We start from the raw sequence: 18,754 nt of genomic DNA, 5'->3' as shown, positions 1-18,754 counted from the left end.
ATAAAGATGCATTTATTACAAAATTCTAAAAATGCTTTAAAGGACAGTCATGGGAATGATGTATAGTAGAAAAATCTTCATAATGCACATAATCTCAGAGCAGACTTTATATTGGGGAATTAATACTTAAAAAAATATTCTTCTTTTCTGCTGAGAAGAGTCTTCGGAGCACCATTATTTGAAGGAAAGGTATTTTTGCATATCAGAGTTCATCTTTGGTCTGCAATGAAGAAGCAACATATTAAGAGCCATCAAGAAGTTTTTATGAATCAATTACTTATTCTCCCCTAAAGGGGAGAGGAAGAAAAAAAACCAAGTTTCTGCTCCACAATTTTAGGACCCAGAACTATTTCCAGAGGATCAGAATCATCCCCAGTGCAAATCACACTGTGTTTCACAGGGCTACTGGTGGGGAACCTTTACAGTAGTCTGTGCTACTGTAAAGGTCTTGTGTGAGGAACAGAATCAGTGAAGGGCTGGCGTAGACAAAGAACACAATATGAACAAAGCTATGATCCTGTCACTAATTTCCACTAATCAGTGGAAGATACTGATTGGTACCTCCTCTCACTCACAGATAAAGAAAAAAATTGAACATTACAGTCTACACTGGAGCCAAAGTGGGAAATGTCATAACCCTAAATCACAAATTTGGTGAGGGGAACCTTTTGATTTGCAATTCCTGTGCCACATTGACTTGAAGTGATTTCCTGGCCTTGACAGAGGTCACCACTGATTCTGTACCACTTGAGGGTCAGTGAGCTAGTGGTAAATCAGTTCTCCAAAAACAAAACCAAAAGGTATGCTGACTGTCATGGTACAAACACTCCCCCAAAGAATGATTCCAAGGTAGCAAAAATTTAACTAGTGTGTGAAATTCCTGAATACCAATAGGTGGTGAGCTCACATGAGCTGGTTCTGTCACATCACTGGGGCCAGTGGTCACCTTATTGCTTTTAAACATCTTTGAGAGGCTGACATAACCGATGCCAAGTCTCCCTTCCCATTTTGGGTTATAAAACCACAACTTTGACTTTGTGCATTCAGAAACAAAATGATTTTGCTTAAAATAATGTCTAGCCAGCATATTTACACACACACAAACATATAAGCAATGCAGAAAACTGTAATTTATATTCCTCCCAACAAAAATTCAACTATAATCAAAACAACACTACGCCTCCATGTACAAAAATGCATTATTTGATCATGAGATAGTTTTGTTTTGCTAGATCATTTTGAGCTAAATTTCCTCTATGGGCTCAGTTTTGTTAACCAAAAAAACAAAGACAATCACTGTATGACTTTTATCTTTTCAAGCCTTACAAGTCCATATGTGAATTTGAACTTTGCAAATGAGGTCATGTAGTGGCATCAACAGAGATTGTTTTTAAATACTGTAGCATGAATACTTATGGCTGAATATTTTTTTCATCTCTGCAATGGAATGAAGACCTCTGCCAAACCCATCACATGGGGAGATGAGGGCATCAGATGATCCATGTGAAAATACTTTTCAAACTGCAAACATCTGTTCAAATGCTATGTGATCTGAATTCTCACGTTGAAAAAGGCTTCGCTCAGCTTTGCCAGAGCTATTTTGGCTCCTCACTTAACTGCACATTTTCTTGTACAATGTTATTATCTACTATAACCATCTTCCTAGTAGACTAAGTTGCTTGGAGGCTTCAGGAGGAATTCAACTGTTTGTTGCCTGATTGAATGACTAGAGGGATGGGTGTAAACTTGGATCAACCCTAACTCTTACATTGATGCTGGCCACAGGGTCTGTTCTGTTACCTTTTTCCTATGGCATGTACAAGGAAAGAGGTCATCTTCGGTCTGTGGTTCTACCCTCTCCATGCCCTCTCGGATCTGGGGCTCGCTCACTTGTAAGTTGGCATATTCCTGATGAGTGACAATAGAAAAACATCACTTATGCAACACTTTAAGTGCATTCACCAAATAAGACACAGTGGAATTTGCAGACCAAGATTCACTTCACTCACATGTGTATGTAAAAATTTGATGTGCAGAGTCCCCTGTAATTCCCTAAATGCCCAACAACAGAGTGTGAGTCCTGAAGTTCTTGAAACTCTGGCTGTCTGTTCCTAAATGGCCATTATTCTATTCCTAATTTATATGACTTTTTTTTTTTTAAACCACCTTCTGCCTTAAAGTGAAAACAATTTTGCACATGATCTGCCCTAGAATAAGAATCTGAGGACCGATTTCTACCTGCCCCTCCATGGCTTGCCCTGGCCTCAATCAGTATCCTCTTCACTGATTCTCACCCTGGGGCAGGCACCATGCGAAACACTGATGTTAACACCACCCAGTGGATCTTTGGATATTCAGATTGAATCCCCCCTGTTCATTCATTTTAAACAGTTTTTCTTGTATATTGCTTCATCATCTCGTAGGAAAGATTTCAGAACAGGAGGGGCCAGTTCAGATCAGATACAGATCAACGTTGCTTTGCAGCAGAGCCTACAGTATGGGGCTCAATATGTACAATTCTCAGATAGAAAGCTTAATCTAGATCTAATGCTATTATTAGCAAATGACATCTTTACTGCTGTATTATTTTTCTAATGAGCCTTTGAAATTGTCAGATATGCTTTGACTATAATCCCTAAATGCTTAAGTCTGTGGAAATAATTTCCAAGAGAATTCCTGGCCCAACGGGGGGTCATGACAAGAGGCCCAAACACATACTTTGAGCTGTTTACACAAAGAAGTGACAAGGCAGCAGCAACATAATACAAAGAGAAAATACAAACCATGTATGGTAACTCTGCCAGTTTCCTAATCATATGCCACATAGTTCTAATGTTTGTTCTTTCACTTGATGTTGTAATATTTTCCATCAGCTAAGCTTCATTTTTTTCAACTATGTATTATTACTACTTAGTATTTGTCCCGATTTTCACCCAAAGAGGTACATGAATCTCCTTATATTAATATACTTCTAGAAATTGTTAAAAGGTACATTATATTAATATAGTTTTAGAAATTAAGTGAGTGAAATATTATTTGCCTCTCTACATGTCCAGTTGTTAAGTTATATGACTATTTTCTTGGAAAATACTAACCTGGAAAAGTTTAAAATAATAACAGAATATGTCATCACCCATGAGGTTATTTCTTGCAAATTCTTGTCCGGCTTTTGCTATTTTCTTTGCCTTGGGAATTAAAAAAAAAAAAAAAAAAACTTTCATGAAGCATTTTTTTCCTATGCAGACATATGCAACCCAAACTACAGAGCACATACAGTGAGACCACAGCAGGAAGCATAGCCCTGGGGGTTCTCATGTGACAAAGGAATGTTTAACTGACTTTATCTGTTCAAAACTAAAGGGAGGTTTTCAAGACTTGAAAGTCTGAGAAGTCATATTGTGCTTCCTAGAGTTAAACCTCTCGTGGAGAGAGAAGATATACAGCAAGCAAAGGAACAGTGAGTTCCTAAAGAGAATGCATGGTGCAGCTATATTAATGCACTACCTTCACCGTTTTCAGTCATTAGCCTGAAGCTAATTCCTGTAATTCCTCATTTTACTCCACAAAGGTTAGTGACATCTCTTGCCAGACTGGCCATCTTAATTTTGACATTACTTGTGAGGGCAAAACTCGTATCTCCAGAGACAATGCTTACCAAAAGAGAAAACATAATCTGGTTGAGGCTTAGCTTTCATTTCACATGCAGAGTGGACAGTTATCTAAGATCAAGGGCTGTGTTTGCTCCAGGGAGCTACTGTACCACTCCTGGGCAGGCAGCTTCCCGTTTTTGTATCTGAGCATACACTGCGCACTCTCCAGGCCCAAGACGTTGCAAACCTACCAGTGACATCTGGCACAGTGGAGGTAAACCTTCCAGGAGACCAACCTTACCTCTTCATCATGGTCTTTTGCCCATTTCAGTTTTTCCAGCAGATCACTGAGGTTGCTTTTAACTGGAATGTAGTGTTTCCAGGGCTGCAGCTCATTGTAGAAGTGTTCATAGTAGATCGAGTCCTGCTTCAGTACGACACTGTCGCCCACCAGCAGGTAGGGCAGGCGATATGCCGCCACAGTGCCGTCGATATTTATTTGATACTTATGCTGCAAAACAGCAGTAGAGTACAAGAACCTCCACTGAATTCCCATTTTCCATTCTTTTTTTTCCCTCTCCGCATTCCACACATCAATCTGCCATTTACAGATACAATTGCAAAAGCAGTGGCCAGATTTTGCCCTATGCCTTTGCCATTTGGTAATTATGATTACACAACATGCTCACCTATAGACAAATGCTTATTTTGATATGGTCCTGAATTTCACAAAGAGAGGAACAAATCTAAATTGAAGAAGCCAATGAAATAAAAGACTACAACATAAAAAAAATAGACTTGCAACTTTGTCATTCCTCTACTTCTTTATGGATGGCATAAGTACCTAACGATGGCACGTTCTGTGCCATGCTAACCAAACTTTTGAAACACCAGATGGGCCACCCAAATGTCTCAAGGAAATTAACAAGCTCCAGGGCAAGAACATGTATGAGTAAAAATATCCGCAGAGCTGTGGTCATCAATAGCCTTAAGTTATAGAAATTCCACAGGCAGGAAAAAGCCAAGGCATGCTGTGACAGCTGTCTAAGGAGGAGTGGCTCATCTTGCTCTCTAGTTGTGATCATTCCTTTCTTTGAGATACGCCAATGAAAAAACAATGACAATTCAACACGCAGCATTATCTGGGTCTACCTACCTCCATGTAACCCATCAAAGGAAAATCTGGCTGTCTATGGAGCAGACAGTTCACTCATCACTTGTTCTTCCCTACAGGAGGATGGCTGACTACCTTTTGCCATCTCTGTCTCTACCCGAGGGGACTACAGACACCCCTCTTCCCCTCAGTGATCTAGGGAGCAGGGCGCTGTGCACTGAGGAAAAGAGCTTTTAGAAAAAGTAGGACTTCCTGGGAAACAGGAGTAATCCACATTCTGGATGTGAAAAGCCATTCCAGAATTCCCAGGCAGAACATCAGCATTTCAAGTCACACCTCACCAGAAGGCCTGATAAGAGACACCTGGTTTTTATCTTCTTTAATAGTGCTGCCGTGCTCTGGTTTTGAGAAGTCCTTGTAAAATGACTGACATAAACTTATTAATTAAAAAAGGATTTGAGCTGACATGTGCTTATCTTAAGGGCTAGCTGGGGGAAAACTTAGATCTCTACTCAGGCTCCAAGCTCCCTCGTGCATAATTCCATGTCAGGGCTGGGTGACGAGAACAGAGGCAGGCTGTGCAAACACATTTCTCTCCTCCCCTGTGATTTACAGGCTTCGATTCCCCTTTCCCAAAGTGCTATTTACACAGAAACTGGGAATGCAGAAAGGATGGCTCACTACAGATGTCATACCTTGAAGAAATCAAAAAAAGAGATGTGTTTCACAATGGGACCATACAGGCTCTCGTCGTGTTTAAAGAAGAAAAAGTTGGTGAAGGCGGCGTCGATGAGTTCTGGGTGTTTCCTGCTGAGCTTCACCAGCTCCAGTCTCTCCTGGCGGCTGTCTCTCCCTCTCCAGAGGGCGGTGGAGTTCTTCCTTTCCCAGGGAGGCCCCGTGTTGGCTTGCACAGACATCATATCCAGACTTACTCTGGAACACAGAAAGGGCAGCGTGGCTCCCTCCCAAACCGTCACACCACAGAGGCAGGAGGAGAGAACTCACCCAAGAGAGCACGCCCAGGCTGGGTCAACCCGACCCGACTCTCACCGGCCCATGGTTTCTAGAACAGAGTCCGTCAGGTCGTAGGTGGGCATCACGATATCCTTGGAATCTGTGGAGCCGCACCAGGAAAAGATGGGATGGATGTTTGAGCTGGACTTCTTTTTTTCCAAAGGCCAATCTCCAAGATTTACAAAAAACTCTACATCTGGCATCTTCACCTAGGAAAAAGAAAACAAAGTGCTTATTGGCAGTTCTTGCATTGCCTACTACCTCATGTTCATCAATTAAAATTAGCAATTGCACCAAATGAAAGGCCAACCTTATAAGCTTTGGGCCGTCATGACTTTAGCTTGAATAGTGGGTAACTTTTCCAAATATGGTCACATGGATAAGCATTCTAAGTTTCCTTTCTGTGACATCTAAATTGGCCAACAGACTCACTAAAGAGGACAAGGTGGCAAAGGTAATCTTTGTTCTAAAGCTGCCAAGAGATGCTAAGACAAGAGAATTATTAGAAAACAATTCTAAGAATTCTTTTTAGAGCACTTGGGACTCTGGCCAGATGCTTCTGTTTTTAGACCAGGAGGGTGGTAGGGACAGGACTGAATTCAGGAAGTCCAACTCAAAGGCCAATACAGGAGCTTCCAAGCTATGCATCCCTGACTAACAAATGTTGTGAATGTGTCGAAAGAACCTGCTTTATTAGCCAAGGAAAATGCTTGGGGGTATTTGCAAAACAAGAAAATAAGAATTTTTTTCAGGACTCCAATTTCTCAAGATGCTTCTCTTGAATAGGTACACCTATTTATTTGTTTAGGTAGGAATTGTGTGGGTCCTGTCTGAGAAGCATCTTGAGAAATTGGAATCCTGGAGAAAATTCTTATTTTTCTCATGGACACAGATAAGCAAGAAATATTTGCCAGTAATCTAAATGTCTTAGCCTAAAGGAGGCATACTACTGGTGCTAAGTACTACTATATTTAGGATTCACTGACTGCATAGGCTTTGCAATCTTGAGAAGAAAAGTATGGTTTTCCATGAGTAATTCAATCAATCAAGATATGCACAAATGATTCAATAAGTAAACATTGTAATAGATTTTTACATAAATACACAATTGGTTAAAAAAACGGTATAATTTTTCATATCAGCCATTTTAACAGTATTGTTGAAATACTCCACTAGCTCCTATTAAAGCACATTATGTCAAGGAACAGGATTCAGAAAAGGGGTAATCTTCTGGACTTGAAGTGGGTTTAGTATCAAAATCATTTTACCACAGGCATTTTCTTTCCTCTGTAAGGCATTGATACGAGTCTAACTATTCCCCTAAAAAATATCCTTAAGTTCTCAATCTCAGTATATAAGAATGACCTGATTTGGAAAGTGGGTCGTTGCAGATGTAATTAGTTAAGATGAGGTCACACTGGAGGAGAGTGGTCCATCAATCTAAAATGACTGATGTTCCTACGAAAAGAGACAAGAGAGACAGACACAGGAAGGCCAGGGGCACGTGGAGAGAGGAGAGAGCAGAGTGATGCACACCAGGGAACACCAAGGACTGAGGCCACCAGAGCCAACCAGAGGTAGGGAAGAATGTCCTCACAATCTCAGAGGGAGCGTGGCCCTGCTAGCATTCTGATTTTGGACTTCTGAGCTCCAGAACCAGGAGAGAATAAAGTGTTGTTTAAGGCACTCAGCCTCCCGCACTTTGCAAGAGCAGTCTTGAAAACTAACACAGGCAGCCTATAAAACATTTCAGAATATCATTCTACTAAGACTCTAGAATAGAACATCCTGGTATTGTTGTTAGTGTTTTTTTTTTTTTTAAATATTTTTTTTAGTTGTAGATGGACACAATACCTTTTATTTTATTTATTTATTTTGATGTGGTGCTTGTGAGGCAAGGGCTCTGCCACTGAGCCACAACCCCAGCCCAGTTATTAGTTTTATTTTGAAAAATCATTTTATGAAAGCTGGATTACAATTGCTTATGATGACTCAGAGAAAAGATATAGTTACCTTTCTTGTCAAAGAAAGTAGTATGGCATCCATGAAAATTCTAAAACCTACATGCTCACCATGAGTCTTGATGTAAACCTAAAAGAGAATTTAACATTTCTTACATTAGTCTAAAAGTACTGTCAGACTTGACTGAGGAAAAGCTTGTCACAATGATTGCTACGAGGATGATGTTCAATAGGACTGTTTGGCAAATTGGAGCCAAATGGTCAAAACAAAACAGAATCAGGAAATCAAGCAAACCTCAATCATGTGTTGTACCTTGTTATTCTTTAAGGTGTAGTGACACAAGCTCTGCCTCTGTCCAAATCTTTTTGGGATTTCTACTGCAATCTTTTCTGGATCAACAGTGGGGAAATGTGCCAGATCTTTCTGAATCTGAGCAATGGTTCCTGGGCAGTTCATTTTCTGTAACCAGGCTGCACTGTCCTCCAAAGGACAGTCACAGTTCTCATGGTAAACCGGCCCTGTTTATACACAAAAAACAAAGTACAAGAGGGAAGATTTTACTCAGTATTTGACACATCTAACAAATACCCCAAATGCAGGCTTCTTGAATTTTGACTAGTGAAGTAGGAAGGCATATGGATTGAAAACATATTTTAAAAGAAATACACTTTTATTACATTGGGGCATTCTGAATAAGTTGGCGTTCTTCCTGACAGCTCTTCAACATGAACTCCCGTGACATCTTCATGTTCAAGTCTACTTTATACAAGTTCAAAAGAAAGCTGATGGGTTCTAATGTGTCCTCTACAGTGGATATTACAGTTGGTTGCTCTTTATGTTTGGGGTACCGAAGAAACTCCAAACATTAATAAAAGAATATTAGAGGAAGACACCTGCTTTAGTGAAGGACAAAAATCATAAGAATTAATTTTTCAAAGATCTGTTATACAAATGAGTTCCTAAAGTTTCTAAAGTACTTTTCTCAATAGGCAAAACATCATCAAAAACAACAAAAGTAAACAAAGAACCTCTGCTTTTCTTCAAAAAAAAAAAAAAGAAATGCAAAGTTGCAAAGGTAATCCTCAAAGCAGTCTATTTCATTAATATTATGATGAGTTAATTACCCGTTTATAGAAATAATACTGACATCATGTAGCAGAATCTGAATGGATTTTTACTGTCATTACTTTCTGTAATCCTCGGACTCCCACCTGATTCGGGGAGGACTGAGAATGCAGTATTTTTTTAAAAATATTTTCTTTGGTTGTAGATGGGCACAGTACCTTTATTTTATTTTTATGTGGTGCCAGGGATTGAACCCAGTGCCTCACACTTGCTAGGCAAGCGTTCTTCCGCTGAGCCACAACCCAGCCCTCAGTACCTTTTTTTTAGGTTTGGCAGGTTATTCAGTACCACATGGTCCTGATGGGAGGCAGGAAAGGAACTTAGACGTTTAAAGAAACGTTACCTTTCTTGGGATGTTTTTGTTATATACAATGCTTCCCCAGTGTTTTGGGGTCCTGCCTCCTCTGAGAGGGAACGGCCTGGGTAACAGATCTCATCCTATATTACAAACCACCAGAAAATTTCCCTGGAAAAATGGCATTGGAACAATGACAAAAAACAATAGTCAACCCCGCCTCTCTGCGTTAAGCCATCTTCCTTCCTAAAGTGGTCTATTAAGTTTCAATAACTCTTATCAGTTACATAACATCTTCTATCTCCAATTAACAAAATAGCATATAGGATCATATATATACAGCTTGATTATTCTTGCTAATATTATGTTTTCAGACAGCAAATTCTCTAATTATGTTCCTTGCTCTTTAGCAAACTACAATTTCTACTCGTATCTTGAATTTCTCTCTTTTACCAAGACTCCGACCTTATCTTTCAGATAGGACACATTTTTTTGTCTTTCAGTGAAAAAAAAAATACACCAAGTTGTCTTGTAGATAGAATGACATGTATTATTGTGTTCAGTACTATTGTTATAAAACTCTGTTCCAAATTACCTTTTAAAATATATGGAGATTTGGCTACATGTTGACCTTGGAATTTAACTTCTACCTTCAGATTTTTGTAGCTTGCATACATTCTGTATCTCACTATGAAGGATCCATCCTTCCGGTCTAAAACCTGGACTCCAACTCTTGTGAATTGCTCATCTGGTGCTGAGATTTTAACCTGGAACACCTTTTCACCTGGAGAAGATGTGAATCTGTGATGTGAAGAACAATGAGATACAGAGATTATTTTAAGGAATAAGCAACAAATGATTATGCTCTTCAGTCAGTAAACTTTTTCTGTTCTCCACATTCTTCCTCTAACATGCTTGCTTCTTCTCTTTCATGCTTTCAGTGCCAGAATGAATATGATGGATCAACAATTTAAAAAATAAAGAGGAAGACAATAATGAAAATAACATAAGTTTCATTAGGGCTGGGATTGTGGCTCAGTGGTAGAGTGCTTGCCTAGCACATGTGAGGCACAGGGTTCAATCCCTAGCACCACATTAAAAGAAAAAACTAAACAAAATAAAGGTATTGTGTCCATCTACAACTAAAAATAATTTTTAAAAGTTTCATTAGACATTGACAAAGGGATATGTTAAGATTACTGATGTGTGAAAGTATACAAATATTTATAATTCTATAGAAAACAGTATCAGTCTGCTATTTTTTCATGTCTGTCACATCAGAAAATCTGTGATCAAATGGTGTGCCTGCAAAGATGACCTTATTTTGAAAAATAACTCTCAGTGATTCTTAAAAAATATCAGAATTATAAATCATGCCCAGGTGTGGGCAAAAGCAAGGTAGGTAGTATACCATCTTTGTAAATAAAAGTGTTTGTGGAGTGAGTGCTCCTGGAGTTGAGTTGGTATTTGTTTCTCCAACTGTACTATTTATAGCCAAATGACAAAATTTACAGCCTTCTTTTTCCTTGGAAAAATCCCCCCCTCCCCAGTTCTGGGGTTTGAACCCTGAGCCTCACACATGATACGTGAGTGCTCTACCATTGAGCTACACTCCTAACCCCTGGAAAATATTTTATTCCTAATATATTTTTTTATAAAATATACATAAATATAAGTTTAAAGTATAGAGTTCATTGGAATGAAACAGATTTCTGTTACACTCATATAGGAGTTTTGTACTGCCAAACTTTTCCTCTAAATTCTAAAATGTTAGATAGTAGTTAGTTTTTCTTCTTGGGTTTTAAAACATGCTTACCTGCCCATGTCTACCTGAAACTCTAGGGCAGCACCACAGAAAGCTGAAGCCAATCAAGTTTCTAACAACAGAACTTAATTCCTTACAACAGTTTATGCAAAAAGTAGTTCGAATTAGCATTACCAGCAAAGAGTAGGAGCTTTGTTTTGCCCTGATAATGCGGGAATACTTATCAAAACAGTTACGAGAAGAGCTATTATTATATTACATATTGCAATTCCTAATTATTTCTAAAGCTACAGAGAAAAGTTGACTGGGAAGGGGAATCCAGATGTGCATAGCATCCAAATATCCTGGAGTAAAACTGCTGTGGAGAAGCGAGTTTTGGGGTGGATGAGAAACAAAGGAAGAAACAAAAAGTCTTAATGCAATCCCGAATAGTTGAAGAGTGGTTTCTTGACTTACTTATCCCCTGATGTATCCACCGCCTGAATATAGAAATAGCGGGCGGGAAGGACGACATCTGCTTTTAGTCCAGGTCCCCATATTTCGCTGTTCTCTGGGCTCAGTCGCCTCTCTCCGCCGGTCTCGGCAAGTGCTGGAACCGTCCCCAGAAAAAAGCAGTAAAACAGCAAAATGCTGAACATTTACAAGTCGGACTCTCGAGATGATCCACGGATAAATGCAGACGTGTAAGAAGGGGACGACACCAGCGGAGACCTGGGCAGCGGCACGTTGGTGGGTCGCGGCGGCTAACGCGGCTCCAGAAAGTGTCCTTTAATGTGCACGGCAGGCGCTTGCTGGACTCTCCACGTCCCCACAAAGTCACAACCGAAGCGCTGGCATGTCCAGGGAAAGGATGCCAGTGGTTCCGCTGAGACCGGCAAGAACCGCGCTGCGTCTCTTTCTTGGGACAACTATAAACTTGTGCTATTTTTGCTGTTGGAGCATCATTTGGGGGGCGAATCCGTTCCAGGTTCCAGCTAAGATACAAGGCGAGAGGATTGGCCTGCGCGCGGGGCCAGGCTGAGTAAGGGCTTCTCCAAGTGGATGGCAGAGTGGACACGCGGCCCGGCCCCCCAGGCTCCCTGGGATATGTAGTTCGCGGCAGGACTAGCGGAAATCCTGCCAGGTTCTTTCTTTCTTCCTTTTCTCCCCCTTCCTCCCTCCTCCCCCCCCCCTTTTTTTTTTAAACCAACTCTCATCCATAATTTACTTTTTGGTTGTGGCTTTCATGGAACAGATAAACACTACAGATGTCCAATAGAGGCGCACAAGGGTCTGGAGTCACAGCTAAGATTTTTAATTTCTTTGGTCACCACATCCTCAGCACGTGCAAAGGTTAGCTATAAAAGAAGGGGTGAAAGGAAGGTGTTGTCACTGATGTCTGACGACCTGTGGCCGGCCGTCGCAGTCCAAAGTGCTGTCCTGGCGCGCTCCGATGGGACCAGAGACACCAGCCCCAGGGTAACACGAGGCGCATCGCTGGCGGCGCGCTGGCAGCTGTGATCCAGGTCCGGCGCGGGGCTCCACCAGTGCCGCAGCGACCCAACCCGGCTGCACTGACCAGAGGTACACGGGGGAGTGGGCAGGAGCCGAGGTGACCTCCAGCAGTGAGCCCCGAACACCTGGCACTCCCGAGGGCTACTCGGGGTACAACGGCGGGGCCTGCTGCCGCCCGAACGCTCTAGGAGCCTTCATCGCCTCCCTGGCTGAGAGGTCTAGCCTCTCCGGAGTCCTGTCGCGTCCGAATGGACTGCATTGGTGCCTGTCCTTCCTGGAAGGAGTAGGGTCGCAGAGGGAGAGAGAAGCACCAGGGGTAGAAAGGACGAGTCCTCTCGGGAACAAAGCTCAATTTGGAAGTGCCCAATAGACACCGGTGACCCCTATTCAGCTCTGGTCTCCACTCCACGCTCGGCAGGACCCGGGGCACCCAGCTCGAGATGGCGGTCCCCTCCCGCTGCGCGCCCGCACCGGGCCAGGGCCGCCAAAGTGGTGGCGGGTGCGCGACCAGGGAGGCCTCAGGATCAGCTGGAAACCGGGCGCCGCCCCCTCTGCCTGTCTCCCTCCCTGGATCCTTCTGAGCTACCCGAAAACCCAAATGGGCCGGTGGCTCAATGCGCCCAGGCGGGTCTGGTTGGGAACCAAGGCAGGGGGTTCTTCTGTTTTTCGCTATTGTCTTTAGGAACATAAACTCCCATTCACATCCGGAACCAGGGGCTCTGCTGTTCCCCCAGGGGCAGTAACTGTCCGCTTCCCATCCGCCCCGGAATCTTTAGCCCAAAAGTCCCAGGGTCCCCGGACAGGTTCGTGACGGTCACTTCGGGCCTCCGCGCGCTCCCCCTTGCGGCAAACCACGTCTTCCGGCTCCGGAGCCAGGGAGGAGGGAGCCTGGAGGCGAGGAGGCCTGTGCCGTCCTCCGCGGGTGCGGAGACCCGGGCCGCCGGGCCTCGGTAGGTGCGCGGGGCGCGCGGGCGGTGGCCGCCGAGGGAGGGCGGTGGCACTGGCGCACCGCGCTGCCTCTGCACACACCGGCTCTGCGCGGCGAGCACCGGCCTGCGTGACCGTCGCCGTGGTCCCAGCGTTCTCCCAGCCCCGCCGAGCTGCGAGCGTCGCAGAGGAGGCGGCGGAACACGCGCGGTCTCTCCGGGAGCCTGGCTCCGGCGCGGGCGCAAGGAGTCCCGGTATCCTTTCGTAGGCCGCCGGCCTCTGCGTGGGGAGGCGGGGTGTGATCGCCGGGCTGCAGCGGTGGGGAAGGCACCAGGTGGGAAGGAGAGACCAGGCTGGGTCTCGGCCCTTCTGGTCTGGCCCTTGGGCACGTTCAACCCTCAATAAGTCCCTTAACTGCCCCTGCGTCTCAGTTGCCTTCCATACAGGGTATAGATCATAGTCGTCGTACATGGAAGGCTTTACGGAGGAGATTTTAGGGATGTTTAGTTCTCGAGTAAACTTGATACTGAAGAACACGGATTTAAAATATAACTTGAAAGGAATATAACCTGATCAATGAATATTGGCTTTACAAACGGTATGTTTATTTTAAGAACAGTGTTCCCATGGCTTTTACAAATCATTATCCTTCGGATGCATTCAAAGCTTGCCATTTCATTAAATTTTGCTTGGCATACAATTAAACATTTCTGTTTCGTGTGACATGATATTATGAATAAATCATTAGATCCTGCAGTCATTCTTATTAGTAAGTCTTAATACATCTATGCCTCACATATTTGGATGAGGGCACCTCCATCAAAATGAAGGCTTACAATAATGCCTGGTGGATGTAGGCACTCCAAACATATATGTTGAACCAGACTTCTACAGCTATTACGTTCTGGGGATACAACAGTCAGGAACCAGGCTTGCATTAGGCAGAACTTTATCATATGAAAACACACACACACATAAAAGCATATACTCTCGCATTAATGTACAGTTACACCCTGGGAAGACCTGTGCAGGAAACCTACTACCCCAATATGTAGTGGGTGATCTGGCCTAGTTTGAGGAGCAAAGAAAGCTTCCCCAGAAAGTGACCTGTATGGACATTTGAAAGATGAATGGAAATTAATAAAGGAGGGTATGTGGGAGGGGAAAGCACCACAGAGAACCAAAAAGAAGTATGGAGGTGGCTGGTGGGGGGGGGGTTGTGAGGAAGAGCTAAAGTAATACATCTGTGGCCAGATGGGGAGTTGGCCTTTTGTTCCTAGAGCAGAGGGTTTTAGGCAGGGAAGTTCTATGATCATAATGTGTAGCAAAGTTTGTTTTCTAATGTGTGGGTTCAGGTCAGATTAGAAACCCTGTGAGCTGGGGAGCTAGGAGTGAGCATGGAATTGGGGATGGTTTACAAATATGGAGACAAAGGGAGATCCAACATGTGAGAACCATGACAGCTGCAGGCTAAGTGGAGGGACACTCTGCCCCTCTAGATACTGAAGTATGTCCAGTATTTCCCAAGGCTGTAATTACAGCATAATACAACAATAGATGTCTGTAATGATTCTGTTATCAGCAAAAAATTGTGCTTAGTTCACTGCAAGAAAGCCAAGATCTGAGCAAAGTTCTCAGGACACAATGGTAAAGCCCCTCTGGCTTGCAGTGGAGAGTAGACATGGATCAGTACAATGTGGAAAGAAAATAAACACTAGTGTGGGTTTGGGTCATGCACTTTAGATAAGTTTCATTTTCTGTGTGATATCTTTTGGTACTTTGTGTTTTTTTCTGCAATATATTTTACTCAAATAGTAAAATCTATAAATAGTACACAAAATTTTCACAGATAAATTTACATATAAACAGTGGTTCAAGTGAGAAGGTTTTGATACCCTTGGTTTTTAGTGACAATGGTCATGTTGACCACCATCTTTTCCTCCTCCTCTTTCTTTCTTTTTTCTTTTTGTAAAATTGCATCCAAAGAGCACATTCTTGTTCAGTGAGCATTATTTAAGAGCAAATAACCCCCTAACACATATGAAGCCAGACTGTTGTGATTTATTAATGAAGTGTTTTATTCTTTTCTGGCTGTAGCTTTCTGGAAGCTCAACCCCGACTTTTAATTTCCTTTTGCCTGTATTTTTGATCCAAATATCTACTATATATGTTCCAAATGAGCGTACTTCATAAAATCACCAAACTGCCATACAGAGAACCGGACCCACCAGCAAAATTTCATTTAAGTGAGGAAGAAGCTGTGACAAAGTACAGCTAAGCTTGAGATGGTGATATAGAAAGGGCAGTGCGTGAGACATCTCCATCTCCTCCCACCCAACCAGCATCAGTGGCCTCTGTCCTTTGCTCTACATGTGACACTTGGTCTCTTCCTCACCTAATCCAGCCTAGCCACACAACCCCACAGACCCAGTTCTCCACACTAGCTTTTCGAAAAGGGCATGAGGATGACAGATAGGAATTAGAAATATTACTCTAGGACATCTCTGAGACCAGAATTGGGTTGGTAAACCTCAGGCACAGCTTTCCTTTGCAACTTCCAACACCATAAAAAGAGGAAGAAGCAGAAAGCGTAAATGCTTCTGTCTGGAGATAGGATACACCTGCTCTTAAAATTTCTTTATATATAAAAAAAGGATGTTTCCAAAATGAAACTCTGCAGGTTCCATGTTTTGGGGTGCAGCCCCTCTCAAACCAATCTTGCGCACAAATATAAACTGCAGACTACTGAAAAGCCCTCCCTGAAGGTATGGGCAGAAAGAAAGCATTCCTTAGAAATAAAAGAAACTGCATCCCATCCAGCACATATGGAGTTCTCCTCACATGGAATCTGTTTCCCTAAACTCCATGAAGAAATTGCTATTTCTCTCCAGTTTCTGCTCAGGGATCAGGAGAAGCTAGAGACTCTGTGTGAATTATCTCCATCATTGCAGGCTTCGTTATAGACTTATGTCATTCAGTGTTTGTATGACTTTTTATATAATCATTTCTCTGTAACTTATGAAAATTATTTTTGTTTCTAATTTTTAATGTAAGCAAAGGGGAGAGAGATTAACTGTGGAGAGTCCAACTGGTCCCCCGCAGTGGATTGAATCTCTTATGTGCTGCTCCATCCCTAGAACCCAGAGAAATCTGCACTCTCTGCCCAGCACCTGCAGGCTTCACGGTGTCTCCCACATTACCTGGGAAGACTTCCTTTTATATGAATCTTTAGCTGCTTTGAGTGCCCTCGGGTGCTATTTAAACTTTTCTGTTTTCTTCCTCAAAAGAATCAGGTTGGTCATGAAATTTAGCCTTTCTGAGATGATTCAGAAGGTTGTGACACCTGGATTGGAACTGTTGTTTTTGGTCAGGTGAAGAACCTTAAAATTTAAAATTCTATATTATTTGTGGATTTAGATCCATGACCATTAACATCATATCTCTTTGTTGCCTGTATACTTTTTCAACAATCTTGCCCAAAGCACTATTTTTTAGATAGCTTTGTTGAGATATAATTCGCACACCATCCAATTCACCCATTAAAGGGTAAACGTCAATGGCTTTTAGTATATTTTAATATATTCACAAAGTTGTATATTCACCGCCAATCATTTATTAAATATTTTCATTATTTGAAAAACCCCTTCACCCAACCCTCCAGCTGTACACAGCCACTAAGCTGCATTCTGTCCCTGTAGACCTGTCTGTGCTAAAACTATATAAAAGGAGTCATGCAGTATCTTTTTCTTTGTGGTTGTCTTCTTTCACTTGGTATAATGCTTTTAAATTTCATTCATGTTGCATCATGGATCAGTACTTCTTTTATTGCTTTTATTGCTGGATATACTACTGACCATAAGTCACTTGATGGGCATCTGGTTCATTTCCTCTTTTTGGCTATTGTGAGTAATGCTGCTATTAACATGTGGATGTGTTTTCACTTGAGTGTGTACCTAGGAATGAACTTGATACCACATGGTAACTCCATTTAAATGCCTGAAGATCTTTTTCCCAAATCGACTGGACCATCTACATTTCTGTCAGTGTGTGAGGGCTCCAGTTTCTTCACATCCGTGTCAGTGCTGGTTATCACCTGTCATTTGGTTATAGGCAGCCAACTCTTAAGTTAGTACCTCCTTACACTTTTGATTTGTATTTCTGTGGTGGCTAGAGATGCTGCACATCTTTTCATGTGCTCCTTGGACATTCCTCTTTGGAGAAGTGACTATTCAGATACTCAGTCCATTTTTTTAACTAGGGTATTTGTATTTTTCTAATCTTTTATTTTAGGCTAATTTTAGAAATAATATGGATGGCTACTGATCATAACTCTAGGCATATGGCCATTGGAAAATCCAAATGGATTGAACGAAGGCATACGAATAATACCTAATAGAATTTTTAGTGTCATGTGGATTGTTGATCACTCTTTCTCCTCCCTCTTTCCTTAGGATCCCATTCCCCAGCTCTCAAGATTTTACAGAATGCTGTAAGTAATTGTCAAAGTTGTTTTTCAAGAAACAGAAAGGGTTGCAACTTCTTCCTACTAATAGAAACTTTCACAGTTGCATTCAATGCCTAACGTTGCGGAAACCGAAAGGTCCAATGATTCTGGAAATGGTGGACACAAATCTGAGAGGAAGTCTCCAGAAGAAAATCTACAAGGTGCTGTCAGATCTTTCTGCACAAGTGCCTCGGGAGCACCCTTGGGTCCCAGAGGAGATGGGCATTATCCATGGAGTTGTCCTGTGACTCATACTCGGGAGAAAATTTATGCCATCTGTTCAGACTATGCCTTTCTCAACCAGGCAACCTCAATCTATAAAACCCCCAATCCAGCCCGCTCTTCTTGCCTCCCTGATAGTACCTCGTTATCTTCTGGAAATAATTCATCAAGGTACATCGGTATCCCGACTAGTACATCAGAGATAATCTATAATGAAGACAATAGTTTGGAAAACTTATCCAACAGTCTGGGCAAGCTACCTCTCGCATGGGAAATCGATAAATCAGAATTTGACGGGGTGACTACAAATTTGAAACACAAATCAGGTAAGAAGGAATCCTGATGTTCATATGTGCAAACAATGAGAAAACCAACACTGTGTTTTGTTTAATCTTGTCATTAAACATGTTTTCCTTTTTAAAAAAATTTTATTTGTTTTTTTGGTACTTGGGAACTCAGGGACACTTGGCCACTGAGTCACATCCCCAGCCCTATTTTGTATTTTAGATCTCAGTTGCTAAACACCTCGATTTTGCTGAGGTTAGCTTTGAACTCTCGATCTTCCTGACTCAGCCTCCCGAGTTGCTGGGATTATAAGTGTGTGCCTGTGCCTGGCATGTTTTCCTTTTATAACACTGACCAAGAAACATTGCTATCATCTTGTCTGTCATTGTGGTTAAAATAAAGTAACCTTGGACATAGGTCAGTTAGTTCATTCATGCGTTGCCAATGGAAATGCATT

The 18,754-nt window shown here is 42.2% G+C and overlaps 2 protein-coding genes across 7 annotated transcripts in view; one reads left to right on the top strand and one right to left on the bottom strand.

Moving 5' to 3' along the window:
* Positions 1–50: 50 nt before the first annotated feature.
* Positions 51–11,817, bottom strand: Poglut2 (protein O-glucosyltransferase 2). The gene is made up of 10 exons (XM_026399658.2): positions 11,322–11,817; positions 9,696–9,901; positions 7,993–8,198; positions 7,732–7,809; positions 5,755–5,927; positions 5,400–5,637; positions 3,892–4,101; positions 3,096–3,185; positions 1,801–1,908; positions 51–220 (listed from the first exon to the last, which is right to left on the bottom strand). Exons 1-10 carry the CDS (start codon positions 11,501–11,503, stop codon positions 203–205), a joined length of 1,509 nt encoding a protein of 502 aa, XP_026255443.2. The 5' UTR covers positions 11,504–11,817; the 3' UTR covers positions 51–202.
* Positions 11,818–12,021: 204 nt separating this feature from the next.
* Bivm (basic, immunoglobulin-like variable motif containing) overlaps positions 12,022–18,754 on the top strand; it is a 36,757-nt gene continuing 30,024 nt past the window's right edge. For 2 of the 6 annotated variants that reach the window (XM_026400493.2, XM_026400483.2), the window contains exons 1-4: positions 12,022–13,540; positions 13,718–13,884; positions 17,738–17,775; positions 17,852–18,338. In XM_026400493.2, the coding sequence (XP_026256278.2) occupies positions 13,863–13,884; positions 17,738–17,775; positions 17,852–18,338 (547 nt within the window). In that variant the 5' untranslated portion in view covers positions 12,022–13,540; positions 13,718–13,862. Of the gene's footprint in view, positions 13,541–13,717; positions 13,885–17,737; positions 18,339–18,754 lie in introns of all 6 variants that reach the window. The other 4 variants (XM_077795126.1, XM_077795127.1, XM_026400507.2 and 1 more) reach the window with 4 other exon arrangements.

This window comes from Urocitellus parryii, chromosome 2, assembly GCF_045843805.1.
Source record: "Urocitellus parryii isolate mUroPar1 chromosome 2, mUroPar1.hap1, whole genome shotgun sequence".
Taxonomy (NCBI): domain Eukaryota; kingdom Metazoa; phylum Chordata; class Mammalia; order Rodentia; family Sciuridae; genus Urocitellus; species Urocitellus parryii.
The sequence above is the reverse complement of the archived record's forward strand: the minus strand, read 5'-3'. Positions and strand labels throughout refer to the sequence as shown.

Bases quoted from the DNA above. Each gene is read 5' to 3' on its own strand.
- Poglut2 (XM_026399658.2), bottom strand. From the start codon at position 11,503: ATGTTCAGCATTTTGCTGTTTTACTGCTTTTTTCTGGGGACGGTTCCA. The intron at 5,638-5,754 runs GTGAGAGTCGGG...TCTGTGTTCCAG, and splicing joins GTTCTAGAAACCATGGGCCG to AGTAAGTCTGGATATGATGT. The intron at 4,102-5,399 runs GTATGACATCTG...GCTGTTTTGCAG, and splicing joins CTTTTTTTGATTTCTTCAAG to CATAAGTATCAAATAAATAT.